General features: G+C 39.3%; 1 protein-coding gene and 1 long non-coding RNA gene across 44 annotated transcripts in view; one reads left to right on the top strand and one right to left on the bottom strand.

Moving 5' to 3' along the window:
* Pbrm1 (polybromo 1) overlaps positions 1 to 26,055 on the top strand; it is a 109,755-nt gene that overhangs the window by 66,008 nt on the left and 17,692 nt on the right. For all 42 annotated transcript variants that reach the window (XM_085687736.2, XM_085687740.2, XM_048420924.3 and 39 more), the window contains 4 exons: positions 304 to 461; positions 1,206 to 1,469; positions 4,863 to 5,008; positions 7,566 to 7,723. In XM_085687736.2, coding sequence (XP_085543862.1) covers positions 304 to 461; positions 1,206 to 1,469; positions 4,863 to 5,008; positions 7,566 to 7,723 — 726 coding nt within the window. The remainder of the gene's footprint in view (positions 1 to 303; positions 462 to 1,205; positions 1,470 to 4,862; positions 5,009 to 7,565; positions 7,724 to 26,055) is intronic.
* LOC125391578 (uncharacterized) lies at positions 12,772 to 25,891 on the bottom strand. Of its 2 annotated transcripts, XR_015737855.1 has the most exons (4): positions 21,809 to 25,891; positions 17,727 to 17,845; positions 14,939 to 15,065; positions 12,772 to 13,235 (listed from the first exon to the last, which is right to left on the bottom strand). It is a non-coding gene; the product is annotated as an uncharacterized LOC125391578 (long non-coding RNA). The 2 variants fall into 2 exon arrangements; XR_015737856.1 differs by lacking the exon at positions 21,809 to 25,891 and having other exon boundaries at positions 17,727 to 18,781.

Raw genomic sequence — 26,055 nt, 5'->3', positions numbered from 1 at the left:
TGCTTAGGTCCGTCCCTTTGCCCGCTTCTTTGCTGAAACACAGCGCTCCAGTGTGTATCGGCCCAGCAGCTCTTCTGAGCTCCTCCTCTCTGTTGCATACATCTGAAGGGCTAAGTGCTGTTTTCTAGGTCTCTTAGTGCTTCTCTGTTTTAAAATATTATTTCCTCTAAAATAATTCTATCAAGAAATTTTCATCTAAAACCATTGTTTAAACCTTGGCATAATGGCTTGGTAAAATGTTTTCTAATTCTGCAAAGCTTATGAAGTTTCTGTTAATAATTCTTTTCTTTCTCTGTTTTTGAGGTGAAAAATGGCTGTATGGCTGTTGGTTTTATCGGCCAAATGAAACATTCCATTTGGCTACACGAAAATTTCTGGAAAAAGAAGTTTTTAAGAGTGACTATTACAATAAAGTTCCTGTTAGTAAAATTCTAGGCAAATGTGTAGTCATGTTTGTCAAGGTAAGAAACTCATTCATTCTGGTGATATCATTATCTGGAAATACAATTTAAAATATAAAACTCTGTATTTTTAAAAAAATAAATTAGAAACTCAGGCTGTGCCATGGTGACACAGGCCCTTAAGCCCAGCACTTGGGAGGCAGAGGCAGGCAGATCTCTGAGTTCAAGGCCAGCCTGGTCTACAGAGCTTTTTCCAGGACAGACAGGGCTACACAGAGAAACCATGTCTCAAAAACCCCCTCCAGAAAAATAGAAAATTAGAAACTCTGTTTCAAACATCTTTCACCTACATCTATATATAAGAAATTAGCATGAATATAATTGTGAGAGACCATTTCCTGTGTACTGTGTATCTGCATACAAATATATTCATGTTTTTATGTTGCTGGGCTGTTTTCTAAAGACGGTGTTTTCTGAAAGGTAATCGTTACCACCTATCAGTTTTGTTCTTAGGTAATAAATGTGCAGCTGTCTGTCATATGCACAAGACCTGTCTAAAGCTTTAAGAACATTTTTCACTATATGGAAAGTAATGTATTTCCAAAGGGCAGTCAGCAAAATAAATAAATTCATACTTATTATTAAAGGGTATATAGCCAAGGAAATACCCCCAGTTATCTACCCATTTACCTTTTATTGTCAGAAAGTTTTAATAGTTTAATGTTAGGTTGATTGGTTAACTTATTTTGGGGGTTAATTTTCAGAATATTCACCTACTTGTGTTATTATTCCCAATTCATCCAGGAATACTTTAAATTATGCCCAGAAAACTTTCGAGATGAGGATGTTTTTGTCTGTGAATCAAGATATTCTGCCAAAACCAAATCTTTTAAGAAAATTAAACTGTGGACAATGCCCATCAGCTCAGTTAGGTTTGTCCCTCGGGATGTGCCCTTGCCTGTGGTTCGAGTGGCTTCTGTATTTGCAAATGCAGATAAAGCAGATGATGAGAAGAATACAGACAACTCAGAAGACAGTCGAGCAGAAGACAATTTTAACTTGGAAAAGGTATGTGGATAGTAACCGCCTAGAAATGAATTTTAACCTTAAAATATTTATTCCAGAAATTAAATTTGTATTCAGACTCAAAAAAAAATGAAAAGAAAGAAAAAGATTGAGGATATATAACCTTAGTCAAACAAAAAGGAAGAAACCTGGGGGAAAGGAAAAAATTAATGAAAAGTAGTATTTAAAAGAAAGTCAAGGGCCAACATAAAGGCAGGTGGATCTCTGTGAGTTTGTGACCAGTCTGGTCTACAGAGTGAGTTCCAGGTCAGCCTGGAAACTTTATCTCAGAAAACCAAGAATTAATAAATAAAAGTAAATCAAGGACCAGGCAGTGGTGGCGCACGCTTTTAATTCCAGCATTTGGGAGGCAGTTTCAAGACAGGTTCCAATGCTACAGAGAAACCCTGTTTCAAAAAAAAAAGTAAATCAAGGGGCTAGGGCTAGAGGCTGGAGAAGTGGTTTCGCCATTAAGAGCACTAGCTATCAGAGGACCTCATGACAGCTCACAGCTGGTTCTCACTCCTGTTCCAGGGAACCTAGCTTCTCCAGGCACCAGGCATGCACTGATGTGCAGACATACATGCAGGCAAAATACTCATAATCATAAAAAATTAAATCAAACAGACCAATGAGTATTGAGTATTAAGCATCCGTAGGCAGATTCTTTTCAACTCTTTGTAGGACTGCTATAATTAAAAGCTGTTGAAGCCCGCCATGATATCACACGCCTTTAATCCCAGCCATGATATCACACGCCTTTAATCCCAGCCATGATATCACACGCCTTTGATCCCAGCCATGATATCACACGCCTTTAATCCCAGCCATGATATCACACGCCTTTAATCCCAGCCATGATAGCACACGCCTTTAATCCCAGCCATGATAGCACACGCCTTTAATCCCAGCCATGATATCACACGCCTTTAATCCCAGCCATGATATCACACGCCTTTAATCCCAGCCATGATATCACACGCCTTTAATCCCAGCCATGATAGCACACGCCTTTAATCCCAGCACTCAAGCATCAGAGGCAGAGTGATCTCTGAATTTGAGGCCTGCCTGGTCTACATAAAGAAACTCTGTCCCACCCACCCCCACCCCCCAAAAAAAACTATTTAAGCTACTTGATAGTGTAGAAACAAAACCCCTTCTTAGTTCATTGTGAAAAGCCAGAGCAGACTGTAGTCTATACCCTGCAAAGACCATCAGAAAACTGTACCTTGGTCTCATGTATATCAATAAGAAAATTGAAGAAATGGTAGTTTTATAAGTGAAATAAATCTGTTTTTAAAAAAACATGATCAAAATGATCAAGGAAGAAAATGTTCCACTTAGAAATGAAGAGATTATCCAAAATAAAGGGGTTTTTGTTGTTTTGTGATTATTTACTTATTTTGGTTTTTTGAGACAGGGTTTCTCTAACAATCTTGACTGTCCTGAAAGTCACTCTGTCATAGACCAGACTGGCCTCAAACTCACAGAAATGTGCCTGCCTCTGCCTCCCGAGTATTGAATTAAAGGCATGCACCACTACTGCCTGACTCAAAGGATTTTTTATATTTCATTAGATTACTAGTTTGTGTTTTTTTATTTAACTAGCATTTTCGTATCACTTATGCTTTCAAACAATCCCATTTGAGGGGCACACTGTCATTCATTTTATACATGAAGAAATTAAACATAAGAAATCAGGAAGCCAGTCAGTGGTGGTGTACACCTTTAATCCCAGCATTTGGGAGGCAGAGGCAGGCAGATCTCTGTGAATTCGAGGCCAGTCTTGTCTACAAGAGCTAGTTCCAGGAGTGGCTCTATAGCTCCTGGGAAACCCTGTCTCGGGCTGGGGGGGGAGGGAAGAAAGAAAAGAAAGAAAGAGTATAGTAGAGGTCAGGGGAAGATACCAAGATAGTGGTTAGCTCTCCTCTCCCTGCTTTACTTGTCTGTTGTAGGTAAGAAGAGGCTACAGTGGAGGGTTATTATACCTTATGGAAACAGAGGGTTAGAAGCATTGTCCAGACAAGAAGGAAGGCTTCTAACTGGACTCTTTTCTTGGGAAGTATGGGTCTCCTCAGTTTCAGTACCTCCTCCGTCCCCAGCCTGTTGTCATCTGCTCTCCCAGTAATGTAGAGCAGGTTTGGAGAGGAGTAGGCATCAGGTAAATATTCCAGAGGGACCTCAGCCCCATCACTGCCACGGCTCCTGGAGTTTATCTGCTCTGCTACTCCACTTTCCTACTTAGTCTGGAGATGAGTTTGCTATGTGCTTCTGCCATGTAAGAAACCAGTCCTTGTATCATTTCTGTTGTGTTAATGAATGACATTCTCTGGGTGCTTCACCAGAGATTTAATCGGAAATTAGAATAGAAACGATAGGCAGAATCGTTGGGTGTATCACAAAGGCAACTTAAAGGCCAACTTGTTATATTTCTGAATCCTGCAGGGATCAGAAAGGAGTATTACTTTCCAAGTGGGCAATAAAATGAGCTACGTTGTTAGAAGATATTGAATAAACTTAATTTATAAAGATATTATTAAAAAGAAGCTGGTCCTGGTGGCACATGCTTATAATTCCAGGGTTTTGGAAGGTTGAAGCAAGAGAAAGGAAAGCTTAGGACCTGCTTGAACTATAGAAAGAGTTCAGATTCAATTTAATAAGACCCTGTTTTAAAAATAAGTAAATAAATGGTTTGAGATATCAGTGCTTCCTCAGCACATACAGAGTCCTGGGTTTCATCCCTGTTACACAAAGGGAGGGGGAAATCCTTTAAAATTAAATGCGGTAAAGAAGATTGTATAAAATTTGTTCCTTTTGTTTGTTTGTTTTTGTCAAAATAGGGTTTCTTTTTGTGGCTCTGGCTGTCCTGGAACTCACTCTATAGACCAGGCTGACCTCAACTCAGAGATCTGCCTGCCTCTGCCCCCTGAGTGCTGGGATTAAAGGCATGCGCCACCACCTGGTTGGAATTTGTTGTTCATACTCTAATGATGTGTGAATTTGTCTACTTCTAAATGAATGATGGATAATAAGTTCTTTCCAGTATTTTTCTCAAAAATTCAACCCCCTCTGGGCAGTGCTGGTGCACACCAGGGCTGTTACACAGATAAAGATTCATTTTCTCAAAGAAACGAATAAATGAATGAATGAACAAGTGAATGAATGAACGAATGAATGGATATCCCATCCAATGGGAAGGGTGATATAAAAGTTTAACACTTTATGGAAGTTTTAAGTTAGAAATGAATACAGTAGTTAATAAGAGTTTGATTTCCACAACCTAATGTCTGGTTTCTCACCTTCACAAAAACATTACTTGTAGTTGTTTAAGTTAATTTGGAGTCTCTGTCTGCTCCTTGCTTTTTCTGCCATTTTTTAACCAGTTCCTTTTCACAGGAAAAAGAAGATGTTCCTGTGGAGATGTCCAATGGTGAACCAGGTTGCCACTACTTTGAGCAGCTTCATTACAACGATATGTGGCTGAAGGTTGGCGACTGTGTCTTCATCAAATCCCATGGCTTGGTGCGCCCTCGTGTGGGAAGGTGAATTAGGGAAGATGCGGTTGGGACTGAGAGTTGAGACTTAGTGTTCCACACTCAAAGCACAGACAAAAGTCCCTCCCCTGACAGTTTTTCCAACTTCCTCACACCACATTTTCCCTGCTCCTACTTCTGTGACAAGCAGAATAGTATACACATGTGTGCAATCCCAGCAATTGGAAGGCTAGGGCAGGAAGAGCAAGGGTTCCAGACTAGATCTTGTCTCAAAACAAACACTCAAAAAATGAAAGATAATTTTGCTTCAGTAGAGATTTGTTCAAATAGGAAAATAGATAAAAAGCATCTTGGATAAGTAAAGTTGTATGTTAGATCCTGATACATACTGTTGAAATTGGAGCCAGGAAGGGGGTCAGAACAGAGAGAATGGTCTGTATAAATTTCAATAAACATCTGGCAGTTGAGCTAACATAAGGAAATAGTAAGAATTGTGAATATCAGAGAAAACATTCCAAGCAGAATTAATAGCCAATGTAAAGGCTTGAGAGATAAGTACACCACACTTAAACCAGCAATTTGCTGCTAGCAGAGTGAACCCTGTATAAGGTGTAGATAGGAGCAAAGGATAATATGCAAATTATGTAAGGTTTTCAGAGACCATCATGAGCACTTGAACTTTTTTCTTTTATTTTTAATTGATTTTTATTGAGCTCTACATTTTTCTCTGCTCCCCTCCCTGCCTCTCCACTCCCCTTAAACCCTCCCCCAAGGTCCCTATGATCCCAATTTACTCAGGAGATCTTGTCTTTCTCTACTTCCCATGTAGATTATATCCGTGTTAAGTCTCTCTTAGTGTCCGCATTGTTGTCTAAGTTCTCTGGGATTGTGGTTTGTAGGCTGGCTTTCTTTGCTTTATGTTTAAAAGCCACCTATGAGTGAGTATATGTGATAATTGTCTTTCTGTATCTGGGTTACCTCACTCAATGTTTTTTAGCTCCATCCATTTTTCTGCAAAATTCAAGTTGTCGTTATTTTTTCTGCTGTGTAGTACTCCATTGTGTAAATGTACCACATTTTTTTTTTTATCCATTCTTCGATCGAGGGGCATTTAGGTTGTTTCCAGGTTCTGACTATGACAAACAAAGCTGCTGTGAACATGGTTGAGCACATGTCCTTGTGGCACGATTGAGCGTCCTTCGGATATATACCCAAAAGTGGTATTACTGGGTCTTGAGGAGGGTTGTTTGCCAATTTTCTGAGAAATCACTACACTGACTTCCAAAGGTGTTGTACCAGCTTGCATTCCCACCAGCAATGCAAAAGTGTTTTCTTTTCCCCATAGCCTCTCCAGCATAAGTTGTCATCAGTGTTTTTGATCTTGGCCCTGCAGGCCTAAGATGGAATCTCAGAGTTGTGTTGATTTGCATTTCTTTGATGACTAAGGATGTTGAACATTTCCTTAAGTGTCTTTCAGCCATTTTAGATTCCTCTGTTGAGAGTTCTCTGTTTAGGTCTGTACTCCATTTTGTTTTTTTTATTGGATTGTGTGTTCTTTTGGTGACCAATTTCTTGCGTTCTTTGTTTATTTTGGAGATCAGACTTCTGTCTGATGTGGGGCTAGTGAAGATCTTTTCCCATTCTGTAGGCTGTCGTTTTGTCTTGTTGATGGTGTCCTTTGCTTTACAGAAGCTTTTCAGTTTCAGGAGGTCCCATTTATTAATTGTTTGTCTTAGTGGCTGTGCTGGTGGGGTTCTATTTAGGAAGTGGTCTCCTGTACCAATGCATTCAAGGAGCACTTGATCTTTTGTAGAGTTAAAGTATCTTTGTATTGTTTCGAGTAGAGCAGTAACATTTGACTCTTGATTTATTTTAATAAGATTGCTCTGCTTTCTCCTTATGAGACTGAAAGGATTCAAGAATGGAAAGCAAAGGGATCTGCTAGGAGGCTATTGTAATAATCCAGGCAAGAAGGATAGCCTCTTAAATGTGGCTGGTTACAGTATTTAGGAGGTTAGTCTAATGGCATTCCTAATCAGTGGACTATGGAGTCTAAGAGTAGAGGAGTCAAGAGTGACTCCTGTAAATTGGTATGGTAAATTGAAAGGTAAGATTTAGTTTTCACTCAAAGGAAGATGCCGCTTTATTTTGTCTGGAACCCTGAAAATGTGGGACAATAATATTAATTTTAATTTATAAAAAATATTTATAAATAAATATAGCAGCTGAAGGGGAAATTATTTCAGTGCTTGATCTTCCCCCAAAAGCTGTGAACCTCTATTGTGAAGGAACACTTGCTAAATCCAGTGACAAATGCTTAGCTGTTTTCATTTTCATCCTGAGCATCTCAGGAAGAAAACCTGTGAGCTGCATAAAGTGTTCTAGTCACCTACCTTGATAGATACTATGTTAAAGTCTTTTCTCGCGAGGGGCCTAGTGTCCTTTTTCAGAGTTGTCTTCTCTGAAGGTATCTTAAAGTGTGAGGAGCATTTGTGAAATTCCTCTAAATGCTGCATACTGTTACATTTTAGTTAGTGTACGTTTTATTAGATAACCAGTCAAGACTAAATTATTATAACTTAATTTCTCTATTCTCCTCACCAAGAATTGAAAAAGTATGGGTTCGAGATGGAGCTGCATACTTTTATGGCCCCATCTTCATTCACCCAGAAGAAACAGAACATGAACCCACAAAAATGTTCTACAAAAAAGAAGTGTTTCTGAGTAATCTGGAAGAAACCTGCCCCATGAGTTGTATTCTGGGTAAGTATTTGTCATTTTTCATCACAGTTGTTCTGCAAAACATTGATTAAACATTGGTGTTCTACAAGGCACTCTTCTTGACATTGGGTCTAACGCAGTATAAAAATGCCAAAGTCTTTGCTTTCATAAAGACATTGGAACAAAGGCTGGGGAGTCAATAAATAAATAACAGAACACCAAGGTGGTAATTAGACTTTTAAATGAAAATGAAACAAAGAAGATTGACAATAATGTTGAGGAAATGTCATGTGATTGGTCATAGTTTTCCTGATAGATGCTATGTGAATTGACCCTAGTGTGGTTTAAAAATAAAAGAGAATTATCTGAGGCTCTCTTCTGGGTACAGCAAATGCCTTGGCTTACATTATCTGTTTGTGTTTGAGACCTATAAGGGTTGGGTAACTAGAGCACAGGGAAGGGATGTGGTGTAAGGAATACACCCTCAGAGTTTTCTGAATACTCACATAGTAGATCTTGTAGACAGTGCAGTGATTGGACTTGAAAGAAAATGGTAGGAATGTTGAACAGAACTGTGGTGTGTGGTGACATACACACTTAGAGGTAAGAATAATTGTGGCAGCTGTGTGAACAATGTTGTAAGAGTAAAGTAGGAGACAGAGAGACTAGTCTAATGATTCAGTTTCCGTTAGATTCTTAAACTTGATCATTTTATTTTCTCCATTCCAAACTAATGTCTTGATTTCTGTTTGGTCATCTACCAAATATTCCCAAGGGTATTTGATAGGCTTCCTGTAGCCTGATAATAGGTTTCTCCAACACATTAAGCCAGATCAAGCTGAATTAAAAAGTAAAAGACCATGGGGGCTGGAGAGATGGCTCAGCGGTTAAGAGCATTGCCTGCTCTTCCAAAGGTCCTGAGTTCAATTCTCAGCAACCACATGGTGGCTCACAACCATCTGTAATGAGGTCTGGTGCCCTCTCCTGGCCTGCAGACAGAATATTGTATATATAATAAATAAATATTTGAAAAAATAAATAAATAAAAAGTAAAAGACCAGGTGTATTTGAGTAAAACAACTCCCGGGTGAGTCCTCCAGCCCCTAGAGATCTGGGCAGGAGGCAGGAAAGAAATCACACAGCAGGTCTAGAGGTGGGGGCTTAAACACTCTGTAGATTGGGGGTGGGACTCCACAAGCGGGGTTTGTGCCACTTTGGGCAGGGATTGGGAAGCTGGCAGCCTCGGGGGAGGAGCTACCAATTGACAATTTTTCTGAGAGGACAGGGTTTGGAGAGGGAAGAATGGCTGCTTCAAGCAGGGGTGAACTGGAGATTCTAGCCAAACAGTACTCTGTTTCTTAGATCTAGTTGTATGCCTCATCATTTGTTAACAGTGTTGCCAGCTGTTGTGTTTCTCCATGCCCTGAGAGCCACTGGATCATATACTAACTTTGTACATCTCTTGAGATGGCTTCCTAAAAGATTCCTAGTTATAAGCTTTACAATGATGGTTAATAATTTGCAGATTCCCCCACCAATGCTTCTAGTTAGAGGCTGAACCAGGGCCTTGTGTTTGCTAAGGCACACACTCTACCATTAACCTGCATAGCTACAAACAGTCCCTTATTGTTCATGGTTTTAAAGAAGCCACTGTGGATCTCAAACAAAAAGGAATTTGCAGAGTCAAACATATGTTAGTTTTTATTTGATGATATGTTAGCTAAATTGTTTTGGTGCTTAAAATTATTTTCAGAATAGATATGGCAAAACTATTGAGTTATTCAGCACATTTTCATGAGGAAAGTGAACTAAGACCAGTAAAGTCATTAAACTTTGCCTTTCTGTAGCAGAAAATATCTTCCTTTTAAAGTCTGATCCAGACTAAAGTTATTTTCTAGTGTAAGCCAACAAGATTAAAAAGAAGCATTCTGAAGGTAAGGCTGAAGTGTCCTCTTGCTAGGGCAGCTGTATAATTTGTTGGGTTAATTTTTACTTAATTTTAATTTTGGTACAACCTTTCATATGACTCTTTTACCTTTTCTTTGACAGAGGCGAAAGCCATGGCCCCTCAGTAGAACCCAAAGAACATTGCCTCTAGCAATATATTTCTAGGAGCGTAGGAGACTCCAGAAGTATAGCTCATCACAAAAAATATATACTGCCCCAGGAACAATATTGAGGGTTTTTTGTTTTTTGTTTTGAAGAGCACGGGGGGGGGGGGGGGGCGGGGGTGTGTGGAGATTCTCACATAGTTATGACTGTCCTGAAAGTCAACTATGTAGACCAGGCTGGCCTGAAACTCACAGAGGTCCTTCTCCCTCTATTTCCCAAGTGTGCACCTCAATGCCTGGCTCAACTTTTTTTTTTTTTTTTTTAAGAGAGATGATGTCTCACAATGAAGCCCTGACTGGCCTGTGACTCGATATGTAGACCAGGCTTGCCTGAAACTTAGATCTCCTGACTGCAGCCTTCAAGTGCTAGGATTAAAAGCATGTGCAAGGGGGCTGCAGAGGTGGCTCAGAAGTTAAGAACACTGGCTGTTCTTCAGAGGACCCAGGTTCAATTTCCCGCACCCACATGGCAGCTCACAACTGACTAATTCTAATTCCAGAGGATCTGGCCCCCTCACACAGATATACATAGACGTACATGAAGGCTAAACACCAATGCATACAAAATAAAATTAATTAATTAACTTAAAAGCATGTGCTCACATACCCAGTTCCATTTTCTTTTTACTTACCTTTAAGGTATGTGTCTTTTCCCTGCATATTTGTCTGTACATCGTGTGTGTTGTTGCCCAAAGAGGCTAGAAGAGGACGTTTGATGTCCGGATGTAGTTACAGATGGTTATCAGCCAGCATGTGAGTGCTGGGAACCAAACCTGGGTCTTCTGCAAGACAGCAGCCAGTGCTCTTCTGCTGAGCCGGCTCACCACCACCACAAACTCATTCTCGAGTTTTGTTTTTTTTATTTAAAGTACATAGTGAAGCTTTGCTTCAAGCAACAGCCATCCTTGTCCACACAATGTGTGCTGGATCAGGGTTCAGATGAAACTCTGCGAAGTCGTAGTGTTCACTCATTGAGATTGCATGAAAGTTGTTAGCAGTGGACTCTTGACTTAGTTAATTGTTTTAAAAGACAAATGTTGAACCAGGCCAGTGGTATAGACCAGTATTCCCAAGTACTTGCAAACTAGGAGCATAGGAATTTGAAGTTAGCCTGAGCAACATAATGAGATCTATATAAAAAGTTTCAAGGGAATGGGGCATGACAAAATGACTGATCAGGTAAAAGGCACTTGCCTTTTAACCTTATAACCTTAGTTTAATCCCTGGGAACTACACATTGGGGGGAGAGAACTGAATATTTTAAGTAGTCCTCTGACCTCCACATGTGCTACCCTATTCATACATACAACACAGCTAAAAAAAATTGAGACATCTCTCACTCAGCCTGTAGCCCTGGTTGACTTGGAACTCTCTATGCAGACCAGGCTACCCTAGAACTCATGGACAGCTGTCTGACTCTGTCTCCTGAATGCTGAGTTTAAAGATGTAAAAGTTAAAAAAAGAAAGAAGAAGAAGAAAAATTAAATTCCCAAGTTAAAAAGAAAAAATAACACACAGGGGGGCTGGAGAGATGGTTCAGCAATTAAGAGCACTGGCTAATCTTCCAGATAACCTGGGTTTAATTCCCAGCGCCCACTTGGCAGTTCACAACTGTCTGTGACTCCTGGTCCAGGAATCTGACACCTTCACACAGACATACATACAAGCAAAACACCAATGCACAGAAAGTACAAGTAAATAATTTTTTAAAAGAGTAACTCACCTTAACAGGTAGATAGAACTGGGCTTTCCTAAAAGCTGAATAAAGTCTGGTAGCTAAACCACAGTCAGCACCCCAGGCAATGGAATAGTTGAGTGAGCGTTCAGACCACCCAGTCAGCAGCCTCTCCTGTCAAAGTCCCACTATGTGGCAGCTGCTCAAAGAAATGTGTTAGACCAAGAGGCTAGAGATGAACTAGCAAAAATCTTCCAAGACTTAAAAAAGGGGGAAACTGGTTTTTTCCCTACAAGATGGAATTTAGTGAAAAATAAGTGATCAGGTGCCCTGAGAATGAACAATCACCTGCAAATGACTACTGGAAGACCTGAAAGTGCTCCTCTAGCCCTTTCTTTCAGGCCCTCCCAGATAACCTAGTGATACAGTTAGCTCTAACTAACCAACCCTAAAATGTAGCTAGTATTTTTTTTTTTAGTAAATTTTATTAAATTATAAAAGTTTCCATTTCCGCCCCCCCTCCCAACACCCTCCCACTCCCCCCACTCCCCCCCTCCTTCCCCTCCGTCCCCCAGGGCAGTCAGGGTTTCCTGCCCTGTGGGAAGCTCCAGCTCCCTCCCCCTCCCTCCAGGTCCAGGAAGGCGAGCGTCCAAACAGACTGGATCCCCAAAATCCAGCATATGCAGAGGAAACAGGTCCCAGTGTCATAGTCAATGGCTTTTCAGAAAGACCCCGGGCCAGCCATAGTCAGAGAATCCGGCCAAATTCCAAGAATCTGGCTAGATCACGTCCTCGTTCAGTCCCAGTCTGACTGGCCCTGGTAAACTCTCATCAGATCCGTTCCCTTGTATCAGTGGGTGATAGCATCCCTCGCAGTACTGATTTCATCTTTCATGTTCCTCCTCCTTCCGCTCCCCCTCCGGACCTCGGGGAGCTCAATCCGGTGCTCCAATGTGGGCATCCGACTGCATAGCCGTCCTTCGCCAGACGAAGGATCTATGGTGATAAGCAAAATATACATCAGTATGGTCATGGGCCACGGCCGATTCAGGCACCCTCTCCTCTGTCCAGAGAGCAATCTGGGGGATTTCTCCTTGGACCTGGGATCCCATATATAATCAAGTCTCCTGTAAACCCTAAAATGGCTCCCTTAGTTGAAATATATTGTTCCCTGATCCCATATTCATCCTACCTCCCTCCCCCCCCCATCCCCGGCCACCAAGCTTTCCCCGTTCCTCCCCTACTCCCTTCTCTCTAGCCCTCTCCCCCTCCATCGACCCTCCCACCCCCCCATGCACCCGAGGTTACCTGGGACTCTTGTCTATTTCCTACCTCCTGGTGGATAGCTAAATAATCTTCATCAGGTTCATCTTCTTATTTAGCTTCTCTAGGATCACGAATAATAGGCTCAAAGACCTTTAATTATGGTTAGAATCCACTTATGAGTGAATACATACCGTGTTCCTCTTTTTGGGTCTGGCTTACCTCACTCAGTAAAGCGTTTTCTATTTCCATCCATTTGCATGCAAAATTCAAGATGTCATTGTTTTTTACCGCCGAGTAAAACTCTAATGTATATATGTTCCACACCTTTTTTAACCATTCTTCTATTGAGGGGCACCTAGGTTGTTTCCATGTTCTGGCTATTACAAATAGTGCTGTAGCTAGTATTTGAAGGCATCCTGGAAACCTCCTTAACAGTGTCTCTCTCTGGTAAGGTGTCTCTGGTGCCCTCTTCTGGCCTGCTGGCATACATGAGGGAGGAACACTGTAAACAAAATAGATAAATACTTTTGTTTGTTTTTCAAGACAGTTCTGACTGTCCTGGAACTCACAGTATAGACCAGGCTGGCCTTGAACTCACAGAGATCCACCTGCCTTCACCTCCCAAGTGCTGGGATTAAAGGCGTGCACCACCACCACCCGGCAATAAATAAATACATCTTTTTAAAAATTAAAAAATCTCTAAAGTATTACTGATGTGCTATGCTTTCACATTTGTCTGTCAGACCAGCAGTATTCCTTTCAGCTCTTAAATGTTATTAGAAATAACCCTTAGAAATTTTCTTGTAAAAAAATTATTTCAATATAAAGTTTTAATGTCAACACAATAATTAAACTAGAAATTTACTTTTTTTTCTCTTCTTTTTCTTTTTTTTTTTTTTAAACAAATAGCATCTCTTATTTGGACTGGTCGTGTAGAACTCTTGCTTAAATCCTCGGTTTCCATCACCAGGATTTCAGACAAACAGAATACTTATTTCCCAAAGCATTCCATTCCCCACTACTTCTTACCACATCTTAAATATATATGCCTACCCTGGAAGTCATTTGATACTTAGGCCCCAAATGATAATATGCCTTTTAATATGCTTTGGTCTCAATATGTGCGTCCCTCTATGATTCATAGGTCAAAACTTAATACCAGTGGGATCTTTTGAGAGGTGTTTAGGTCATAAAGGCTGTGCACTAAATAAACTAACAGTTTTAGAGAGGGATCATGGAAATTGGTTTATTCTCTCTCTGTTCTTATGTTCCAGATACCTGGAATCTTTCTGGTATAGTGAATAAAAATGTAGCAGACAGTGACGTCTTCATTTGGGACTTCCTAGTTTCTAAAACTGGAAAATTTTCTATTCTTTAGAAATTTCTCAGTCTACAGTAGTATTGCTATAGTAACCTAAACAGACTAATGTCTTCAACAAAAATAGTATAGTCATGTCACCTCACTGAGAAAATTCCATAGTTGACAAAACAGGCAAATTTTTTGCAAGATTCATCCTTCAGGAAGCTTCCCACAAGTCAAGCAGTCAGCTAAAATTCCGTTCAGGGATTGCAGGGGAAGGTAAGTGTTCCTCACTGTCTTGAAATTGGAAACTCCATACCAAGAACTCAGGCTATCTTCAAGACTGTTGCTGAAGCAAAAACAAAAATACCCCCCCCCCCAAAAAAAGAGGAAGGCTAGAGAAATGACTCAGTGATTAAGAGCTACTCTTCCAGAGGACCCAGATTCAATTCTCAGTACATACATGGCAGCTCATAGCTGTTTATAACTTCAGTTCCAGGGGATCCCAACATCCTCTTATGGCCTCTGTGGACACCAGGCATACACGTGGTATTAGAGAAATATATGCAAGTACAGATAAATATAAAATACATTTAAAAATTTTAGAGCCGGGTGGTGGTGACCCATGCCTTTAATCCCAGCACTTGGGAGGCAGAGGCAGGCAGATCTCTGTTGAGTTCGTAGCCAGCCTGGTCTACAAGAGCTAGTTCCAGGACAGGACAGGCTCCAAACCCTTTAATCCCAGCACTTGGGAGGCAGAGGCAGGTTAATCTCTGTGAGATTGAGGCCAGGTCTATAGAGTGAGGCCAGGACAGGCTCCAAAGCTATAGCGAAACCCTGTCTTGAAAAAAAAATTTTTTTTTCTTTTAGAAGAGGATAGGTTGAAGCTAAGTTACAAAGCTTACCTGTCAAGGCTTCAGCCACATTTTCATATTAAGCATTATATGGTTATGAAACTTTGGCTATATTCCAGAGTTTGATAAAGAATTGTTGGCTGTAGGCCAGTAAGATGGCTGAGTAGGTAATTGAGTTCTGTACGTTGTCCGAAATGATGAAACGAGAGAATCACAAGTTATTCTCTGACATACTTGAGCCTCTACACATATGGTACATACAAACACACTAAATGTAATAATATTTTTTTAGATTTATTTATTATGTATACACTGTTCTGCCTGCATTCCAGAAGAGGGCACCAGATCTCATTACAGATGGTTGTGAGCCACCATGTAGTTGCTGGGAATTGAACTCAGGACCTCTAGAAAGAGCAACCCATGCTCTTAACCTCTGAGCCATCTCTCCAGCCCTGTAATAATATTTTTTTATTTCGTGTGTGTGTTACTATATGTGTTTGAGCCCATAGAGGCCTAAAGAGGACACTAGACCTGGAGTTACAGGAACCTAGGTACTGTAGGAACTGGGTATCAAACTTGATTCTCTGAAAGAGCAACAAGCACTCTTAACCACTAAACCATCTCTCTCCAGGCCCCACCTCTTAATTTTTTTTTTATTCTAACAGTTTTAACAAATTTTCTTGGTGCTTCTGAGAAGAAATGGCTGTTGACATACCCCTATATCACTGTTTTCACTAATTTAATTGGATACTTTTTTTCCTAAAGATTTCTTTTACAGGGCTGGAGAGATGGCTCCGTGGTTAAGAGCACTGGCTGCTCTTCCAACGGTCCTGAGTTCAATTCCCAGCAACCACATGATGGCTCACAACCATCTGTAATGAGATCTGGCGCCCTCTTCTGGCCCTCAGGCATACATGCAGGCAGAACACTATACATAATAAAAATCTTAAAATAAATCTTTAAAAAAAAATAAAATCTTAAAAAAAATTTTAAAAAAGATTTCTGTTACAGTATTGACTTAACAGTGTTTAAACCAGTTTTATATCCAGAATCTTACTTGATTCTCAACATGACTATATAAGAAAAATGGTGGTATTTTCTAAAAAGGTAAAATTACTTCCAAAGAAACGGATCAGAACAAAAACTTGGTACTCTTATCACTTGTATGTCAGTTTCAGTAGTTGGTTTACAGCCAGTTGGAACATGTGTGTTTGAACTGACCTGCCTGCAATGTTGAACAGCACAGGAAACATACAGTGAGACATGGTTGCTTCATTTTGATATAAACCTCCCACTCAGTGCTCAAAAAGTAAGATTTAGCTCCATTTTTACATCTCAGTATGCACCAGTCAACCAAAGGTGTAAAGTTTTTTGTTTGCTTGTTTTTTGCTTCTCAAGACAGGGTTTTTTTCTGTGTAACAGCTCTGGCTCTCCTGGGACTCACTCCATAGACCAGGCTGGCCTCGAATTCACAAATGTCTGCCTCCCAAGTGCTGGGATTAAACGCAGTGTGCCACCACCAGCCAGCTGGGCTTTATTCTTTAAACTTGAAAGGATTTATAATTTTATGATGTTAACTCGATGCATTGTTGAATATAAATCTAATTTTTTTCCCTCAAACAAGATTTGAAGATAGATCTATTTGTAGGTTCCCTGGTGTAGAGCTGGTAGGCATATTTCACTTAGACGACTATCTTGACAACCATGTTTCTTGTCACTTTTGGGAAGAATTACCTTTAGCCCATTTAAGCAGTGGTCAAGTGGCCAGGTGTGGTGCTTCACACCTTTGTTCCTAGCACTTGGGAGCAGAGTCAGGTGACTCTCTGTTCTTTCAAAGACAGCCTGATCTATCTACATAGAGAGACCCTGTCTCAGTGATGCAGATGAGGAGGAGGAGAAGGAGGAGGATGATCCAATAGCCACAAAAATGTTACTTTAACCACTAAGGTAACAATTCCAGGACTGTGACCTACTGGACATTCTGTTCCTAGTATATTTGTTGGTTGTTTCCTTCATTGTTCAGCAGTTTTATTAGTAAAGCAAGAAAAATAATAATTTAATTTTTTTATTGAGCTATACATTTTTCTCCACTTCCCTCCCTTCCTCTTCTCTCCCCTCTATCCTCCCCTGTGACCCCCATACTCCCAATTTACTCAGGAGATCTTGTCTTTTTCTCCTTCTTGTATAGATCCATATATGTCTCTCTTAGGGTCCTCTTTGTTTTCTAGTTTCTCTAGGATTGTTAATTGTAGGCTGGTTTTTCTTTGCTTACAGCCCCACTTAGGAGTGAGTACATATTATATTTGTCTTTCTGGGCCTTAAATTTTTAAAAGGAAAAAGAGCCAGAGTTTTGTGGGTTTTTTTTTTTTAAACTGTGTGGAGAAAATCCAAGAGATAATCTGATAAACTATTAAAATTAGTAAGTGAAAATACCAAGATACTTTATTTCCATGTGCCATCAAGAAGGAATTTGAAGATTGCACTACTTATACATTCAGTACCTAGGAGTCCTTTATGATGTGTACAGAGCCAGGTGTGGTGGTGCATGTCCTTAATCCCAGCATTCGAGGAAGCAGAGACTCAGGATCACTGAAAGTTCCTGGCCAGCACCGACTGCACTGTCTTATAATTCATCAATTATAAAGCAAAAATAAAAGACACACATACCGCTATAAGAAATTTTAATGGTAAATAATGCCTGTAAGTTTTCATGGAACTTACGGGAGAGGACATTTTAAACACATGCCTCAAATGTACATGTGTTCTTTCAACTAACAAACAGGTATTGCTTGACGAGTATTTGGGGTGAGAGGGACTGGAGACAGAAAATTGAATTTACCTTACTGGTCAAACATGTATTGGGTCAGATAGTAGATAGACAAATGCATTAAAATATTTTGTTGAGGCTACTTAAAATGAGGAGTTGTAGTTAAACATACATGCTTCATCCATCAATCTCTAAGAGAAAAAAATGCATAAAACCATAAGAGCAAAAAAGTGGTAGAAAAATTACAAGAAAACTTCATATTAAAAAGATAATAAGAACCTAATATGGGTTAGCATACTAGAGAAAGCTGATACCTAATTCCCCTGCAAGCAAATCCAGTAGAGAACTCTGGAAGTGACAGGCATATTCAACAACAGGAATTTGTTACTGCTTTGTTTTCCTTGTTATTGACTTGTAAGAGTTTATTTTATATATTGTAAAAACCAATTCTTTGCCAGTTACCTGGCTCATGAATATTTCCTCTTGGAGGAAGACTTATCATTTTATTTTCTTAATTCTGTCTTTTGAAAAGCAGAGGAAATTTTTTATTTTGCTGAGGCCCAGCATATATATTTACATAAATAATATATATATACATATGTTATATGTATGTATTTACGTATACATATATATTACATGTATATTTCCTTTGCCTTCTTTTTTGGTTCTGTATGTTACTTAAATCTTTGTATGTCTCAAGGTTGTATAAATTTTGTCTTGTTTTCTGTGAGAAGTTTTTATTTTACTTCACAAGTATTAAAATGTATCTATTATAGTAGCCACTAGCTACATGTAACTCTCAAGCACTTAAAATGTGGCTTGTCTGGTTAAGTTGTATTATATACACTACAATTACAAAATATATGAAAGAGAATAATAATAACTATGTTAATCTTTATATATAATAAAATAAAATGCTGATATTTGGGCATGGAGCAAAAGAATATATTGATAAATTAAAGATGTTATGCAATTTACAAAAGACCCAAATTAATGAAAATGATATATTATAAAGGAAGAGCTAACTATTTTAAGAATATCCATTCTCCCAAAACTAAACTATAGATTCGTTGTAATTCCTATCAAGATCTTTTGTTGTTGTTGTTTGTTTTTTGAGACAGGGTTTCTTTGTATAACAGCCGTAGCTGTCCTGGAACTAGTTGTTGTAGACCAGTCTGGCCTTGAACTCACAGAGATCCTCCTGCCTCTGTCTCCCGAGTGCTGAGATTAAAGACATATGTCACCACCTCCCAGTTCAAGATCTTTTTTTAAAAAAAAGATTTATTTATTTATTATGTATACAGCATTCCTTCCATGTCTGAAGAGGACATGAGATCTCATTATAGATGGCTGTGAGCCACCATGTGGTTGCTGGGAATTGAACTCAGGACCTCTGGAAGAGCAATCTGTGCTCTTAACCTCAGAGCCATCTCTCCAGATATCAAGATTTTTTTTTAATGTGTATAGACATTTTGTCTGCACATATGTCTGTGTGCTGTGTACATGCCTCATGCCTGTGGAGGCCAATAGATGCCCTGGAACTGGAGTTATATACAGTTGTAAACTGTTATAGGTGCTAGGAATTAAATTCTGGTCTACTTGAGGAGTAGCCAGTAAGCTGCTGAACCATTTCTCCACCTCCCAAATCCAACAGCTTTTAGAGAAAAATTGTATTATTAGGTGAAATTAAGGCTGTGTTTGACCTATGGTTTAGGAGCCCTAGTAGGAACCCAAGCCAAAGCACTTAGACACAACATTTATTTCAGGGCTTCCTATCTCTTGACTTCTGTTTTGAAATGGGAGTCTTGTTGTTGCCCAGGCTGACCTGAAACCCAGTATGTATCTGAGAAGGACCTTCAACTTCAACACTCTACTTCCTCCTCTGCAGCCCAATGGTTACGGGCATAGTTAATCGAGTTTGGTTGTGCATGCTAGGCAAGCACTCAGCCAGATGAACCACATCCCTGTCTCTGGTCTCTCACTAATAATTTGATCCCTTAGCTATGAAGAGAACTTTTTATCATTTTTGCATCTCTGTTTTTTCTTCTCGAAAACGTAAAGAATGGCTGTTCCTAACTAAAATTCCATTGAGTTTGGTAAATAAATGCCATGTATTTCTAAGGCAGTGATAGCTCTCTTGAACTTCTAAATGTTTCTGACCTACTGGGTGATGGTGGCACACGCCTTTAATGGCAGCACTCAGGAGGTAGAGGCAGGCAGATCTCTGTGAGTTTGAGGTCAGCCTGGTCTACAAGAGCTAGTTCCAGTACAGGCTCCAAAGCTACAGAGAAACCCTGTCTCGAAAAAAAATACATAAGTAAATGTTTCTGACCTGTTTTAAATGTGTGTATGCAATGAGTTATTGGCTGTGAGCATTTTTAGTATGTCCAGTAATAAAAACAGGGTTGTTCTTGTCACTCTTTCACTCTTGATTGGATTTTTTTCAAATATTTATTTATTTATTTATTATGTATACAATATTCTGTCTGCGTGTATGCCTGCAGGCCAGAAGAGGGCACCAGACCTCATTACAGATGGTTATGAGCCACCATGTGGTCGCTGGGAATTAAACTCAGGACCTTTGGAAGAGCAGGCAATGTTCTTAACCTCTGAGCCATCTCTCTAGCCCTCTTGATTGGGTTTTATTGTTGTTTTGTTTTGTTTTCAGGTTGAACCAATGGCTTTATTTGGGTGGGGAGGGGTGCATGTACCATAATAGTATATGTGTGGAAGATAGAGGACAACATGTAGAATTTAGTTCTCCTTCTACCATGTAGGTCTCAGGGATTGAAATCAGGTTGTTATAGGCTTGTAGTCAGACACCTTTTATCCACTGAGCCAACTTGCCAGCCCATGAACAGCTTTGTGCTTGTTAGGCAAGCATACAACCACTGACCAGCAACCCTAGCATTCATTATCACGTGGTTTTTTGTTGTTGTTCTTGTTGTTAGATTTTTTTTTATTATGTATATATGATATGGGAGGGTATGTGCATGTATGAGTAAAGGTATTAGTGGATCCAGAAGAGATCTTCAGATCCCCTGTAAGCTGGAGCCACAGGCAGTTGTGAGCCACCTGATACCAATGCTGGGAACCGAATTTGAGTCCTCTGTACCTCTACCTGCTGAGCCATCTCTCTAGCCTTTTCCCAATCATTCTTACTTAACACTGTGTTCAAGACAAAAACTAGCACTGACACAGTGAGAAACAAAAGTCCAAAATAAGGAGATGAAGCTGGAGGCCTGGAAAGGTGGCTCAGTGGTTAAGTATGGGTACTGTTCTTACAGAGGACTAGAGTTTGATTCCTGGCACCCATGTTAGGCAGATCACAACCTCCAATGGCTATAGCCTCAGGTCTGGCACCTATGGCCTACGTTGTTGGAATAGTGGCACAGGATTTAATCTCAGCACTTGAGAGGCTAAGGCAAGAGGATCGTCACAAATTGAAGACTGGCTGCCTGGACTTCAGAGTAAATTCCAGCCCAGTCTGAACTAACTCTCAAAAGAGAGTTAATGGTTACCTGTGTTCCAGTAAATAACCACTGACCCATACTCATGCAAGCAACTTGAATTAAACTCAGAAGAAGGTATAAGGGCGCTGGGCGGTGGTGGTGAACACCTTTAATTCCAGCACTTGGAAGGCAGAGGCAGGCGGACATCTATGAGTTTGAGATGAGCCTGTTCTACAGAGTGAGTTCTACTACAGCCAGGGCTACACAGAGAAACCCAGTCTCAAAAAAAAAAAAAAGAAGTATGTAGGTACTCGGAACAAAGAAAGTTTTCAGATGGATGCAAAAGGACTAAAATCATTACATGCCTTATGAAACTGTCAAAGGATAAGCACAAATTTTATTTAAAACAGAGAAATTCAATAAAATCAACTAATCTCTGAGTAACATTAAGAGAAGAAACTGGCCAGAGATGTTTTGCTCAATTAGTACAGTGATTGCCTTCCATACACAAAGAACTGGGTTGGATCCCTAGCATAAATAAACCAGTCATGGCGGCATAGCCCCATAAACCAGACAAACACAGGACCAGAAATTCAAGGTCTTTCTTGGCTGCATAAAAAGTTAGAAGCCAGTTTGAAATACATTAGACTGTCTCAACAAAATAGCAAAGACATAAAAAATGGTTGAATAAAAGATACAAACCTGTTTCTTTAAAAGATCCAATAATATATATGTGAGGCTCTGGAATTGATCTTTGAAAACAGGAGAGGTGTGGAGAGAGAAAAGATCAATGAAAATACAAAATCAAAATGTCTTGGGATAAATTTAGCATACCATACACCACATCTATATGAAAAGAGTTTGTAAATGCTGTTGGGAGAATGCTTCAATAAAGTTAAAGGACTGCTATGTGATTGACTAGGCCTCGACATAAAGACACACCTTTTCTCCCTAATATATCTTTGCTTTGATCCCAGTAGATATACTAGTGGGAATTTTCTTGTGAGAAAATTAATACTAAAATAATGAGGAAAATTCTTTAAAACCTATTGAAGTCTCCAGGCAGTGGTAACACACACCTATTTTTTTTATTTTAATTTTTTATTTTTTGAGACAGGGTTTCTCTGTATAGTCCTGGCTGTCCTGGAACTCACTCTGTAGACCAGGCTGGCCTTGAATTCATAGAGATCTGCCTGTCTCTGCTTCCCAAATGCTGGGATTAAAGGTGTGCACCACTACTGCCAGGCAGAAAGTGCATTCTAATAGATATTAAAACATTATGGTCTGTAATATGGCCTTAGTGCTTAAGAGCACTAACTGCTCTTCCCAAGTACCTGGGTTCCGTTCCCAGGTTTCACATGGTGGCTCATAACTGCCTTTAACTCCAGTCCCTGGGGATCCAATTCCCTCTTCTGACCTCTAGGGGCACATACTTAGTACATATGCATACATTAAGCACACACACATACACACATGAAATTATTAGTAAATAAACCATTTAATGCTCAGAACTCATACCAAAAAAAAAAAAAAAGACAAGTTGAATTGAATATATAAAAACGGAAAATCTCTTTAGAGCCCAGTCTGGAAAGAACAAAATGAAATGGAAAACTTACACAATATAAATTGTAGGCACAGTTCTACTTCCCTTTCCTGTGAAGAACTTCTTAAGACTGTAAGGCAGTTAGGAAAGTATCCAACAGTACACAAAGACTGGGAAGAAATCACCAGTGGTTCTTAAATGAAATATCCCCAACTTTAGCTATTAGAATAATGCAAATTAAAACTACCCAGATGCTTTTCAAAAAGTTTATGTTTGTGAAGTGAGGGTATCCTATCAAATATCTAGATCAGTATGATGGTGCAAAGATCTTCAGTTCCAGGCCAGGCTAGGTAACATAAAGCCTGGGTGTCAAAAACAAACCAGAGACTGGCAAGATGGATCAATGGGTAAAAGTGATTACCATTCAAGCCTGACCATCTGAGTTCATTTTCCAGAACCCACAGTGGAAGGAGAAAGATACACTTCCCAAAAGATGTCCTCTGACTTCCACATGCATGTCATCATGGCACATGTGTGCCTGCACGCATACCCATATTAACACTCACGCATCACATGATAATCACAATGTAAACAAAACACTAAAGCTCCAGGTATTGTTACTAGTTGACAAGAACATCAGCAGCATAGGAGGCAGTATTCATCCACTTTGTGCTGACCTGTGAATTAACACTACATGGAAAGTGATTTGAAAATGAAGTTTATGTTTCAGATGTATTTACCTGTATGCAAATTGATAGATTTATCTCAGCATTTTTCAGCTAGAGTAAGGAGAACTGAGACTCAGAAGTAATCTAATCCTGTATCGATAGGGGACTAAGCAGATGGAAACAATGATTCCCCAGTAAATATTGTTTTGTAACAAAGATTGGTTAAACAGTGTAAATGAGGACCTGCCATTTGTGGAGATTGTGTGTGGGGGCATAAGACATAAATAGCATAGTTAGCCTAAGATACATGGCATTAAATACACCGCCAATATTATGCAAATACCACTGTATTTTTGTAACGTTTTTAATTAATCACTTCAGTAAACTCAAAAATAAAATCATCATGCAGCTGGATTAAGGTGGTCACTCAGACCAACACTTACCCAGGCTTTCTGCATTCCACTGACCTGCTCTACAGCTAGGATGCTCATTCTGAAGCCATGGTTCTTAGGGCTTTACACTTTCACTGTAGGGGCTTTCTATTTCGTCCTTACTGTCCTTGGACTCAGAGATCTGCCTGCCTCTGTTTCCCAAATGTTGAGATTAAAGGCATAAACCATGACGCTCAGCTTCTCAGTTACATTTTAATACACTTTGTCACCACAAACAAGCAAATAAATGTTCAAACTAGAAAGACAACATTATATCCTTTTTAATGAGTCACATTTTATGCTGCTAGTGGGCATGCAAAGTAATTTCCATACAGCCATTATGGAAATCAGTTTGGAAGCCCCACAAATAAACTTAAAAATGCCTATTCCTGGGCATATACCCAGAGAGCTCCATATCCTGCCATAGAGATATCTACACACCCATATTTATTGCTACTTTATAATGGCAAGGAAATGGAACCAACGAGATGTTCAGCAGATGATTAGGTAATGAAAATGAGGTATATATACAAAATTAAGTATTTAGCTTGAAAAGCAAAATCATTTTTGTGGGAAAATGGATGGACTTAAAATATAGTATTGTTGGATCACCCAAACTCAGAAAACATTGCCTGTTCTCCCTCATATGTGAATCCTAGTATATATACAGACAGCTGAAAGTATGGATAAAGTGTAAAATTTAAAAAGAAGACCAGGAAATACTAGGTGATGAGCAAGCAAGGGCAGGATGTAGGTAAAAGGACACATGTAATTTATTTATATTTTTGTCATCCCAAGTAGAAACTACCATTAAACATTTAATTTCTTCCTTGATCCTCCCTGCTTAGGAATCTATTCCACTCCATCATATGAATTTTGTATGTTCTATGTATTATACATAAGTGGGACAGTGGATATTTTGTCTTTTTCTTGGTATATTTCATGTAACATGTTTTTAAGATTGGTCCATGTTGCGTGCATCAGAATTTTATTTCCTTGTATGTCTGAGTAGTATCCCATAACAGATATGCATGATGCTTTGTTATCCATTTATCTGTTGGCCAACTTGGGTTTTTTTCTACATTGTACCTACTATTAATAATGCTGTAAGAATCATTGCCATACATTTGTTTGATCCTTCAGTTGTTTGGGGTAGACACCCAAAAGCAGCATTTCATGCGGTAATTATGTTTAATTTTTAAAAAATAGTTCTATTTATTCTTTGATAGTTTCATGGATGTATACAAACTTGATCATATCCACCCCCAAATCCTCCTCCCATTCCCTGTGATAAGTTGAGGAACTGCCAGACTCCTTTCCATAGCAGCTGCATCAGTTTATTCTCTCCAGTTTCTTGCTTGCCATTGTTCCTTTTTCCTCTTTCTCTTAGAAGTCATATTCATGAATATGAAGTGGTACATTGTAGTTTTGATTTTCATCTCCCTAACGATTAATGATGCTAGCGATCATTTTCCTGCACTTACTACAATTTTAAATCTTTGGGGAAATGTCTTTTAATGACTTTTTTCTGTTTTTAATAGAATCTTATAAATGTTAAATTTGGACTTTTAAAAAATGTTCTGGATATTAGATATTTAACTAGATACATAAATTGAAAATTTTTTTTCTTCTGTGGGTTGTCTTTTCACTTTTCCAGTAGGATCCTATCGAGTTCAAAAGTTTTTAATTTTGATGAAATCTGCATTTTAAAATTTTTCATTATTTACTTATGCATATGTTTGTATGTCTCCATGTCCTCAAGGTGGTCGGAAAGGTATTGGCTCCCCAAAGTGGTAGTTCCAGGGAGTAATGAGCTGTCTGTTGTGGGTGCTGGGTGTTGAACTCAGTCCTCTTTAAGAACAATAAATGCTCTTTCCCACTGAGGCATTTCTCCAACCCTGAAGTCCGACCGTTTCCCTCTCTGCTGTATGTGTCCCTCTAGTGTCTGTTCTAAGAAGCCACTGTTTAATCAGATGATGGACATCACACCTTAGGTTTTCCTCTGAGCCTTATTCTGTAGCTCTCCCATGTAGGCATTTAATCCATGCAGAGTTGACTTTATGTGTGGAATGTGGTGGGGATTGACTTCTTTCATGTGGAAATTTAGTTGTCCCATTGTACAGATTTTATTTCTAGGCTTTCAGTTTCATTCTGTTCATTTATATCTATATATATCTATATATATATGCCATTTATATCCTTTTTATTTACTTAACTGTGAACCAAAACATAAAAATATAGCATTTGGGACTGGGGAAACAGCTCTGTTTGCCTTGCAAGTATAAAGACCTGAGTTTAGTCTCCCAA

The sequence above is a fragment of the Myodes glareolus genome, chromosome 5 (genome assembly GCF_982192425.1).
Source record: "Myodes glareolus chromosome 5, mMyoGla1.1, whole genome shotgun sequence".
Lineage (NCBI taxonomy): Eukaryota > Metazoa > Chordata > Mammalia > Rodentia > Cricetidae > Myodes > Myodes glareolus.
The sequence above is the reverse complement of the archived record's forward strand: the minus strand, read 5'-3'. Positions and strand labels throughout refer to the sequence as shown.